The sequence below is a fragment of the Schistocerca gregaria genome, chromosome 2, assembly GCF_023897955.1.
Source record: "Schistocerca gregaria isolate iqSchGreg1 chromosome 2, iqSchGreg1.2, whole genome shotgun sequence".
In the NCBI taxonomy this organism is placed as follows: Eukaryota; Metazoa; Arthropoda; class Insecta; order Orthoptera; family Acrididae; genus Schistocerca; species Schistocerca gregaria.
Genome location: NC_064921.1, coordinates 774,726,126 through 774,738,387, shown reverse-complemented (window position 1 = coordinate 774,738,387; position 12,262 = coordinate 774,726,126). Strand labels below are relative to the sequence as shown.

The 12,262-nt window shown below is 38.6% G+C and overlaps 1 protein-coding gene across 1 annotated transcript in view; it reads left to right on the top strand.

Annotated features, from left to right (window-relative positions):
- The window catches only part of LOC126335011 (zinc finger protein 808-like), a 194,395-nt gene that overhangs the window by 35,928 nt on the left and 146,205 nt on the right, over positions 1-12,262 (top strand). The window contains 2 exon segments of the mRNA XM_049997840.1: positions 5,317-5,472; positions 11,803-11,940. Coding sequence (XP_049853797.1) covers positions 5,317-5,472; positions 11,803-11,940 — 294 coding nt within the window.

Here is a 12,262-nt window from a genome sequence, read left to right as displayed (position 1 = left end):
GTTATCTTTTAGTAATTGGTTGAGTTGTTGCTGCCAGTAGTTTTAGATCATCCATGTATAGCAAATGTGTGATTTTGTGTTGGTATGTCCCAGTAATATTGTATCCATAATTTGTATTGTTTAGCATGTTGGATAGTGGGTTCAGAGCAAGGCAGAACCAGAAAGGACTTAATGAGTCTCCTTGGTATATTCCACACTTCATCTGTATTGGCTGTAATGTGATATTATTTGAATTTATTTGGATATTAAGTGTGGTTTTCCAATTTTTCATTACTATGTTTAGGAATTGTATCAATTTAGGATATACTTTGTATATTTCCAATATTTGTAGTAACCATGAGTGGGGTACACTATGAAAAGATTGTTGGTAATCGATGCATGTGTAGTGTAGCGACCTTTGTTTAGTTTTAGCTTGATATGTCACCTCTGCATCTATTATCAGTTGCTCTTTACATCCTTGTGCTCTTTTGCAACAGCCTTTTTGTTCTTCATTTATAATTTTGTTCTGTGTTGTATGTGACATTAATTTCTGTGTAATGACTGAAGTTAATATTTTGTATATTGTTGGTAGGCATGTCATGGGGCGATATTTTGCTGGGTTTGTTGTGTCTGCTTGATCTTTAGGTTTCAGATAAGTTATTCCATGTGTAAGTGTATCAAGGAATGTGTATGGGTCTGCAATGTAACTGTTAAATAATTTAGTTAGATGTGAATGTGTTGAGGTGAACTACTTTAGCCAGAAATTTGCTATTTTGTCTTTTCCAGGGGCTTTCCAATTGTGAGTAGAATTAATTGCTCGGGTGACTTCATGTTGCAAAATTATCACTTCAGGCATTTGTGGTATCATCTTGTATGTGTCTGTTTCTACTTGTATCCACTGTGCATGTCTGTTATGTTGTACCGGGTTTGACCATATGTTGCTCCAGAAGTGTTCCATGTCTGTTATGTTTGGTGGATTGTCTATTTTAATGCGTGTGTTATCTATTGTCTGGTAAAATTTCTTTTGGTTTGTGTGGAATGTTTGGTTTTGTTTCCTTCTATTTTCACTTTTTTTTGTATCCTCTGAGTCGTTTGGCCAATGCTTGTAATTTCTGCTTTTTTTCATCTAATTGCTCTATAGCTCCTTGTTGTGTGATTTTACCTAACCTCTTTCGTTTTTTGCCTGATATTTCATTTCTTATAAATTGTGTTAGCTGTCCGATGTCTTTTCTCAGTTTTTCTGTTCTGATCTGTAGCCTGTGTTGCCATGCTGGTTTTGTGGGTTTCTTCTGTGTGTTGGTTGGTTCTGATCTCTGCCTAGTGTGTGTATTCAGTGTAGTGAGTGCTCCTATATAAACCAGTAGTTGTAAATCTTCCATAGTTGTCTTTCATTTATTTCGTTGAGTATGATTGTATTGATAGTTCTTATTGTTGTTTCGACTTGTGGGTTATTTGGTGGTCTATGCAAGAATGGTCTAATGTCTGTATTTGTGGTTTTGTATTCTATATATGTCAGCTGAAATTTTTCTTCTATATCTAACGTGTGGCGCTTCTTGCTTGTTCTGGTGGCTGTCTTAAGATTTCGTTTTCCTCTGATTGTTTAGTTGATGACTGTTGTTCTTGGTTTGTTTGCTCTGGGATATTTGAGTCCATTACTTTATTTTTTTCTTCTTCTTCTGATTGCACATTATTTTGTTCCAGTATTTGTTGTACTTGTTTGATTTCAAATAACTTCCGGGAATTCAGCCAGTTAACACTTTCAGCGACCGCCGATATTTTGGCGGGAGAACACCCCGCCATTTTCAAGGCAAACTGCAACGGACAGGCGGCGTACGTGCAAATTTAAAACCTCAGTTCTTGGACAGAAGCAGGGAAGATAACACACACACACACACACACACACACACACACACACACACACACACACACACACACACTGAACACTAGTGCCACCAAAGATGACCAAAGTCAGAGCTATCGATAGTGAAACTATGAATTCACAAGTGAGGTAGCACTGACACCTTCCCTTTCTTGACATGTTGGTTAGGAGGAAGGATAATGGATCATTGGAACATGCAGTCTACAGGAAACGTACTCACACCGACTTGTACTTACAGGCTAATAGTTGTCACCATCCCGCTCAGCGTGAAGGGGTACTTCGTATCTTGGTACACAGGGCACAGGGCTGAGACTTTGCCAACTGAGCTGTCCCAACTTGAAGTTACTTTTCGTCAAAATGGTTATAGTGATAGGCAGATTGAACGTGCGTTGCGCTATCGACCATTTGTACATTGGGTGATTGATGATAATTCTGAGTCAACACCTAAGTCTACTGCCTTTTTGCCTTACGTAGGAAACACATTCGACAAGATCGGTCGTATTTTACGGAAATACGATGTGAGATGTGTTTTCCGAACTCCATCTAAAATTAGAGCACTTTTGAGTTCCGTTAAGGATGATCTCGGACTGTGTAAGGCAGGTGTATATCGTATACCTTGTAGCTGCGGCATGGCATATATTGGTCAAACTATCAGGACCGTGGAGGACCGATGTACTGAGCATAAACGGCACACACGCTTACAGCAGCCAAATAGATCTGCTATTGCCGAACATTTCTTGGATACTGGTCACCCCATGTTGTATAATAACACCGAGATATTGGCATGCACATCCAGCTATTGGGACAGTGTTATTAGGGAGGCAGTAGAGATTAAATTAGCGAGCAACCTTGTTAACAGGGATGGAGGTTTCTGTTTAAACTCTGTTTGGAATCCGGCTCTCTCCCTTGTCAAAAAACAGAGGGACAGAGTCAGTGCCAACTCACCTGCGAATTCACAGTCTCACTATTGATAGCTCTGACTTTGGTCATCTTTGGTGGCACTAGTGTTCAGTGTGTGTGGTATCTTTACTGCTTCTGTCCAAGAACTGAGGTTTTAAATTTGCATGTACGCCGCCTGTCCGTTGCAGTTTGCCTTGAAAATGGCGGGGTGTTCTTCCGCCGAAATATCGGCGGCCGCTGAAAGTGTTAGCTGGCTGAATTCCCGGAAGTTATTTAAGAATTGTATACGCCAGGAGAAACTCAGGTCTCACATTGGTGTTTGATGTTTTCTAATTCTGACTGGGGTATCCTGTTATTTTTTATTATTACACGGATATGATTAGCTAGTCGTTGTTCTGTTAAAAATTTTAATTCTGGGTATCTGGTAATAAATGTTGCGTATACTTGTGATCTGTACCCAGTTGTGTTGGTTCCTAAGTTTGTTGCTTGGTAATAATAGAACATGAGGTGCTGGTTAACTTCATCTGACCATCTAATCCTTTGTCTTTGTTTTCCTTTTAGGGTGGTTGCTGGAAGCATATCCTGCAAAACACTTGTATTTGGATTTAAATCATTTTCCGTGTGGCTGGCAGTGTCGTTACCATTGTGGACGGGCATAGAGTTCAAGCGTCGTCCCCGACCATGGCAGCGCTTGTCAGAGGCTTCATTAGTTCTGTCCTGAACCAACTAATCACACTAAAAGGGGGGTTAGCCCTATTAGTGGTTTGTTCTTTTCATCGCCTTTTACGACTGGCAGAATATACCGGAGGCCTATTCTTTTCCCGGGCCTTCACGGGGTTTATTATTGTTGTTATTATTATCATCATTCCTGGCACTATTACTAACATGATTCTTGTTAATTTCTATTACAATCCCTCTGGAATTTTAATTTTAATTCGAATCATAATAGTTTTAGTATCATCTCATCCTTTTTTTTTTTTTTTCTTGAAGCATTTTCTTGCTTTACTGCTGAAATGATATGTTCGTACTGTCAAATTGTTATCTCTAATACATACTGATTCTGATGTGGTTCTTTGAGTTGAGTTGCACCTGATCTGCTGACCCTTTTATTTGCATTATAACAGCTCATTTTCTTGCATTACTTAAAAAAAGATAAAACAAGCTCTTAATGTTGGAAAGTCAGAAATATTATTGGGTTTTCAGTAAACTTAACCACAAGTTTCATTGTTCTTACTTAGTGCAACCATTGCAGTGGCACGGTTCCTTTTTTTGTCCTTTTACCTGCACCTACCTGTCAACTCGTTGCAGCAGATCGCCGATAGGAAAACCGAGCAGAAACCTATTGTACTGCAACTCGCAACAGGCTACATACAACATAACTATTCTAAGAATTGGGAAAAGGTCTTCATTTTGAATGAAAGGTGGAAATACTGGCAAAACTACGGTATATCCTGAAGTCAAGAATTACACCTTCACTGCCAAGCCTGTGCTAATCCTAACAGAGTCACGCACAAACCCTTTCACTCACATTAGCAAATTTATGGTAATGTATTTCCCGAAATCTGAACAGTTGCTAAACATGGATTGCTCTTAAATAAAAATCCTCACCACTTTATTAAGTTTATCAATGTCTAATGCACTCAAGTTTTTGGCCACCGATCTCCTCAATATGCCGCACAGGAATTACTGTCTTTTCTCATACAAAAAATTACTTTAAAAAATCCTTATACACACGGGAATAAATATGCCTTCACTTTAAAACACCTGTGGGGCATGTAGCGCAACTAAAACCAGCAAAACTATAACTTTCTTCGGAGCTCATACTACACACGACCAAACCATTGAAAGGCTGGGCTCTGTCTACTTAGACTGCTGTAAGCATTCTCTATCTCCAAGAGAAAAGACACACGAAGAATATTCTGTTCTGATTGGCCTGTTTTCTTTAAGGCCAATAGAAAAATATTATTCTCCCACATTAGTCAGCACTTTTCTTCACTAACCAATCAACAAATAACACACTTTTGAACTGTACTTTTTCTCGAAATAAATATTTAACATTGTGATATTTTGTTTATACTTTATGTTATTAACTATTTTCATTTGCATTCGAATTAGCTTTCCTTTTGCCATAAACTTACTTAACATATTATAATACAATATTCCCCGTCGTCTGCATTCACACTGTCTTCAAACTTTCTCACACAGCGTTCATTAGTAGAACAATGATCTATGTATTTACTTTAGACCACATTCACGTGTCATTCACACTGCTAAAAAAAGTGTATACAAAATGGTACAAACATAAATAAACAAAACAGCCTTCAAGAATTAAACAAAACAATTCACAAAAACATTCTCTTGACCTGTTTCTTGAATGTCTGTGTCCACTACTGTACTCTAGTGGATGAAAATTAGAACTATGTGCTCATCTGAACCCACTTCAGACCATCTGTTACTGTGCACCCATGAGTCATTCTGCCGTTACACAGGCTCTAGACAGGAGTACCATATTGTGCTGCAGCATTCATGTTAATTCATTTTTACTTTTTCTATTTCAGGAGCAAGCATCAGCATCTGCTGTTCACAGAAATACAGGAACATCAGCTGATTTACGTGTGGGAACAGCTGTTGCCCTCTCTAGTGTGGCAAAATACTGGGTTCTCACAAATTTATTTCCAAGTCCACTTTCACAAGTTTACATCCAGCCATCTCGAGTAAGAATGTTGTTCTGTTTTTGTTTTGGTATGCATTGTTATTATTAATCTGAATTAGTATTCTTGTAGAATGATTTGCTGAATATAAATTGAAAAAGAGATTAAAAATCATTGAACTGAACATAATAGTTACTCATTAAATAATGTATCTTCTATAGTAGACAAATAAGATGATAACTGGGGATCTTTCTGATGTTGAATAGTTACAGAAAAAAGAAATGAGAACTGAGGAGTGTAAAAGGGAATATATGGTTCTTATTAAAATTGTTTTGGACTAAATTTAAGCAATAGAAATGCTTTATTATACAAATTGAAATTATCTAATGGAAGATGAGGTTCGGGAGTCAAGTTCTCGACCAGCATACTGCTATGATATGTCACGAAGCTCCAAAAACAAAACACACAGTTCTGCAGAGCCATAAAAATTTGTACCTAGTAGTTAAAATGTAGCAAAAGTTTAGGATTCACCAGTGCCTACCTTTTTCCTTTATATCATTTTAAGGAAACAGTAGAAATTCTAAGTCTGCGTAACTGGATGACATTTTTAGATACACATCACTATTCCAAGCTGAAAAACCTAAATGTTACTCTTTGTTTAGGTACACGCCATATTGTTAAGACTGTTGTAACGTTGTTTTAGATACTTCCATATTGAAGTGGGATCGTGAAAATCCTTCTTGATTAAAATAAACTAAAAGAATCTTATCAGCAGCATATGAGGGAAGACTTGTGCAAGCATACTGGTTTACTGGCTTTACATCCTGTTATAAGCTCTCCCACTCTTTGGATATGACACTACACAATGTGACACTGACACATTATTACCCTTAAATAGATTTAAAAAACAATAATTTGAATGATTTAATTTTTTTAAAGAAAGGTAGTTGTCAGCAGATGGTTGTTGTGTGTATTGTCATCCACAATACATACAGCTCACTGTGGTAATACAACTAATGCAATGCACCAAGTTCAGAGTGAAGCTGAGAATGCGATGTATAGGGAAAAATAGCAACTATGAAAATCTTTTAAATGTTTGTGGGGTCTGTGTTCGACTGGTGTATGCCACATGGCGATGTTATTATTAGTAGACGAATGACAGAATCATTCTTTGCATAGCTTATATGAAAATCCTGCAAGATACAAATAAAATGACTGGTCCAACTGCCTCAGGTACACATAGCATAACACGCAATGAAATGTAACAATCGGGCATTAATGTCCTCTAACAAAGCGCCATTAATGCTTCTGTTCGAGCCACGATCCTCTGGTAATGTATCATACAAATTAAAAATAATATAAAAGTGACATGGTTTTTGTTGGAAATAAAAAAGGCAGATTAAATTTAACTTCATACTATATAAGAAACCCTAATTATCATTTACGTAATAATCTTTACAATGAGCACAGCAGAATGGTGTTACGTAATAATCTTTACAATGAGCACAGCAGAATGGTGTTCGTACCGTATGAGAGTGAGACAATGAAAAACAAAACAGCAAGAGATAACAAAACATCTGAAGTATAAAAATACCAAACGAATGAAATAGTCCAACAATTAGCTATGCTGTTTTAGGAGTCAGTACACTCCTGTAAATGCATAAATTTTAAAGTAAGAGCAGGGGTGCATTGTTTACAGAGTCACTTCACAAACAGTTCATATATACAAAATGGGAAGAAATAAAAAGTAATAATGCAGCACATTGGTTAACACTGGACCTGCATTAGAGAGTAACAGGTTTGAAATCATCCAACCATTGAAATTTAGTCTTTCTATGATTTCCTTAAAATTGTTAATGTGAATTGTTGGAAGGTTCCTTTGTAACAGACATGGCCAGCTTGTAGTTCCACCCCCTCCCCCCCCCCCCCCCCCCCTTTCCCCGATTCTTTCCCTTCCAAGTTTGTACTCTTGTCATCAGTCGTTCTGAGTTGTTACCTGTGCTCCTAAATTAATTGAAGTAATTGTCTGATAATATTCTCAATTGTCAGCACCTACCTTATTTTGGAACTTGAAGTCTAAGACCATTTCTCCTGTCTCATATATCTTACACACCAGAAAGTATGTCGTGGCTGGTTCTCACAAGGGTCTCAGTAATGCCGAGGGAATGTTGTCTTCTCCAAGGGCCTTGTGTCAACTTACGCCTTTCATGCCTTTGTCAAATTCTTCTCGCAGTAATCTTGCCATCATTTACTTCCTCTTCCATTTACTTCCTCTTCCATTTGTACAAGGACAGAAATAAATAAAACCACCAAAAAAATAATCACGGTAGAATGATGAAATTTCGGAAACACATTTTTTTAGGTAACATATTTAAGTGATGAACATTCCAAGATCATAGGTTAATGTAGGTGTGAAATAAGCCATTGCAAACGTGAAATACTGGCACATCAATAACCAGTGCAACTACCAGAACTTCGAATTTAAATCTGCATGCAATGTGTTGTATAGGTGCCGGATGTCAGTTTGTGGGATGGAGTTCCATGCCTGTTGCACTTAGTGAGTCAATACAGGGATGGTTAATGCTTTTTGTGGATGAAACTGGAGTTGTTGTCTGATGATGTCCAATATGTGCTCAACAGGCAAGCCAGTTCAACATATGGCCTCTCTGTAGGTTACAACAGCAGTATGTGGGTGAGCATTATCCTGTTGCCTCCAGTGAATTATCACTTGACACCACAGAAGTCGCAAATGGTGGCGGTTTGGAATCACTGGATTGCACATTATAGTGTGTCTGGCTTAGAGCTGTCTCTGAAGTAACCAATTTTTAACAGTTTGTTGTGACAATGTGGCGCCCTCTGCAGTTCAAATTGCTGATGCAGGTGCAGTATGATGTACCGCACCTATACAATGGAAATGGTGGTCTTCCCTCTTGGTTGTGCGACGTGGCCATCGAGAGCCAGCCTTCTTGCAACTGTACATTCCCATGACTGCTGCTGCCAGCAATCGTGTACAGTGTCTACATTCCTGCCAAGCCTTTCTGCAGTATTGCAGGAGGAACATCCAGATTCTCTTAACCCTCGTTCAAACTCGGTGAGGTGTTGATAATAGCGTCTTTGTTTTGTTAAAAGCATTCTTGACTAACATCAACTTACCACGTCCTCAAAGGTATTTAAAGTAAAGCTGATTGGCGTCCTAATAGTAGTGCTACTAGCGCTACTCTTATGCGACTGGCACGTTGAATAGACATAACTTTTCAGATGTAGAAACATGCCTACCAACTTTCGTTTATGTTGTACATCTCCTTGGTGCTCTGATTTTTATTTATTTATTTATTTATTTATTTTTCCTGACAGTGTATAATATTGCCTTTAAGTTCATTTTGCTTGTACAGCCTTTTGACGTATTCTATCTGCTTTTCAACTGTTCCTTCTTTCCTTACTACTGGCTTGCCATCTGGGGTCATGATATTCCTACATCTGATTCTTTTGTCTTCGAATATCTCTCTTAATTTTCCCATAGGCAGCAGATATCTTTCCCTAGTGGCTCATGCTTGTACAGCCTTGCAGTTTATACCTTCTTTGTCAGTTTATCTTCCAGTCAACCTCATTTCTAATCAGCTGCATTCCCTATTTGGCATCATCATTTGCTGCATTGTTACATTCGCTCCTTGTACTGATTAAATTCTTTATCTTGTGTGTTATCCAAGGATTTGTTCTGAGATTTGTATTTTTAACCATTGATACTCTGCAGCCTCTGTTATTTCATTTTTCAAACTATCTATGTATCTTCTACTATATCCTTTTCCCCCATTTCAGTTAATTGTTGCCCAGTTCTCCATTTGGAACTATCAACACCCTCTGGTTCTTTCAATGCATCCGGGTCCTATCTCCTTAATTTCCTACCTTCCTTCAATTTCATCAGTTTCAATCTGCAGTTAATAATCACTTAATTACAGTGAGTCCACATTCACTCCTAGAAATGTTTTGCCGTTTAAAATCTGATTTTGATACCTCTGTCAATACATCTACATCTACTTCCACATCCACACTCCACAAGTCATTGTTGATGTACTGCAAAGGATACCACATGCCATGACTAATCATTTCCTTTCTTCTTCCAATCAGAAATAGAGCAAGGAGAAAACGAATGTTGATAAGCCTCCATATGAGCCATAATTTCTGTCGTAGAGCCCTAATTTCTGTCATATTTTCTTCGTGGTCCTTATGCAATAAATATGTCAGTGGCAGTAGAATCAATCTTCAGTCACCCTCAAGTGCTGGTTCTCTAAATTTCCGTAATAGTACTTGTCAAAAAGAGCATTGTCTTCCCTCCAGGGATTACTATTTAAATCTAGCAGTCTGCCTCAGAATAGCTTCGGTGTCTTCCTTTAATCCAGCCAGGTGGCGATCGCAAACACTCGAACAGTACTCAAGAAATGCGTTGCTTTAGCATTATCTAAGTTGCACAGTCTATCTGAATTCTTTCAGTTTCTGCAGGTCTTGTTCATGTATATGGCCTCATTTTGATGACTCTTTGCAGTGCATTTATTTAATAAATGTGTACACAATATATTTGATAATTAGATTATACATTTTGTTATGTGTATATACACTGATCTGCCAGGGCATTATGACCACTTACCTAGTAGCCGGTATGTCCACCTTTGCCACCGATAACAGCGACGAGGAGTTGACGAGTGGTGAGGCTTAGGTAGGTCAGGGAGGTGCCGCCACATCTGCACGCAGGAGTCACCTAATTCCTGTAGACTCCGTGGAGGGGTCAAGAGCTCTGACACCACGTTCGTGGAGTTGGGAAGCCAACACGTAAATTTGAACTCGCCACTGTGTTTCTCGAACCACTCCATCACATTGCTGGCCTTGTGATATGGTGCATTATCTTGCTGAAAAATGCCCCTGTCATCAGGAAACATGATCATCGTGAAGGGGTGTACATGGTCTGCAACCAGTGTAAAATATTCCTTGGCCATCAAAGTCTCTTGCTTGCCACATGTTGAAGACACTCATCACAGCACTCCTTGAACACCCAGGAAGTCGAGCAGTTTCTGAAATCCTCATGCCAAGCCTCCGGACCATCACAACGTGCTCTTGGTCGAACTCAGATAGATTGCGCGCCTTCTCCATTCTTTACACGGCTGGCATGCTCACTGATGTGACAAGCAGTCATTCCTTACCAGGTGGCGCTGCTGTCGCTTGGATGGGGTTATATCAATAGTGGATCAATGGTCGCAATGTATATATTTGATAAACCATATCAAAAAGTGTAATCTAATTCCTAACTGAAGTAAAAACTAACATTAACAGCTTCCAGAATGAATCTTTCAATTGGCAGTGAATTGTCGTATGTTGTGAATTGTGCTGAAGAACCCACCATCGCAGTTTTAGTCGGTATGTTGTGAAGCGTACTGAAGCAGTCACCTTCACAGCTTTAGTCCTGTCAGGAGCTCTCTCTTTTACTTTCCTCACTTCACGTACCGTACTGGACTATCACTCCTGGACAAAAGTGTATTATGAAGAATCAACTTGGTGACAGCCTAGGGCTTTGTTTCCAGAATTAATATTTCACTCAGCAGTGAAGTGACATATTAAAGCTGTGTGCCAGACCAGAATTCAAACTCAAAACCTTGTATTTCTCTGGCAGTCCTCATAGCAGCTGAATTATACAGACAGATAAGAGCAGTGTCCACAAATGTCAAGGTACTGGGTTCAAATCCTTTTCTGGCGTACATTTTTAATCATTAAGGGAGTTTCATAACATCACTACATGACGGAGCATGAGATTCATTCTGGAAAGAAAATACCAGTTGAAGTGTTTAGCTAGATACAAATAAATTTTGTTTACCACGGTATGAGCAAATTTACAAGGAAAGGATCTACTTTTTGTTGGAAACGAGATTTGAAAATTGCCTTTACCAAATTATCATCATCATCATCATCATCATCATCATCATCATCATCATCATCATCATCAAGATCATGTAAGGTAATTAAATTGTGTGTGTGTGTGTGTGTGTGTGTGTGTGTGTGTGTGCGTGTGCGTGCGTGCGTGCGTGCGTGCGTGTGCGCGCGCGCGCGTGTGTGTGCGCGTGCGCGCGGCACTCATGCACAATTACGTGTAAAATTAATTCTGCACTACTATTCTGGATTTTGACACATTGAATTTATCAGGTATAATGTTCTTGAGGGCTTATGAGGCTTCAGTCTTTCCTATAGGGGAGTGATTTTTCTCATGTAACAGCTGTAGTCTATATGTATGCCTAATGAAGCATTTTTATAGTTTGTTGTGGTTCCTTTTAGTTTTATATTTTTCTACTGATCTTTCCTACCTACACATTCATTGTAAATTATTCATTTGTTTTGATTTGATTTTGGCAGCAGGCTTGTGAGAACGGAAAGAACTCACAGGAAAGTGTTGCCCAGCAGACTTGTGTCAATGGCCAATCGGGTATTGGAGCGGCGACAGACACAATGGCATTAGTGCCTCATCACACAGAGCAGCAGCCCCAACAACAGGTAGGAGCTTTACACTTTGTTTTAACTGGACTAATATTATAATAGCATAGACACGACTCTTAAAGTGACTAATGTTACAAGTGTAGTTATACATAGGCAACAGATAAAAATTTCATCCTGCAGTGAAGGTGACAAACGAATCTATGATTATAATGATTAAATGCACAAAGAGAATATTAAGCACGTCAAAAGTAAGCTCCTTATGTAAGTTAAATGACTGAAAGAAATTAAAACAAAAGAAAAAGTGGGGTAGATGATCGAAAGTATCTTGTTCTGTGCATTAAGAACGGAGTTTGAGTGACTAAATATGTGACTTTTCAGG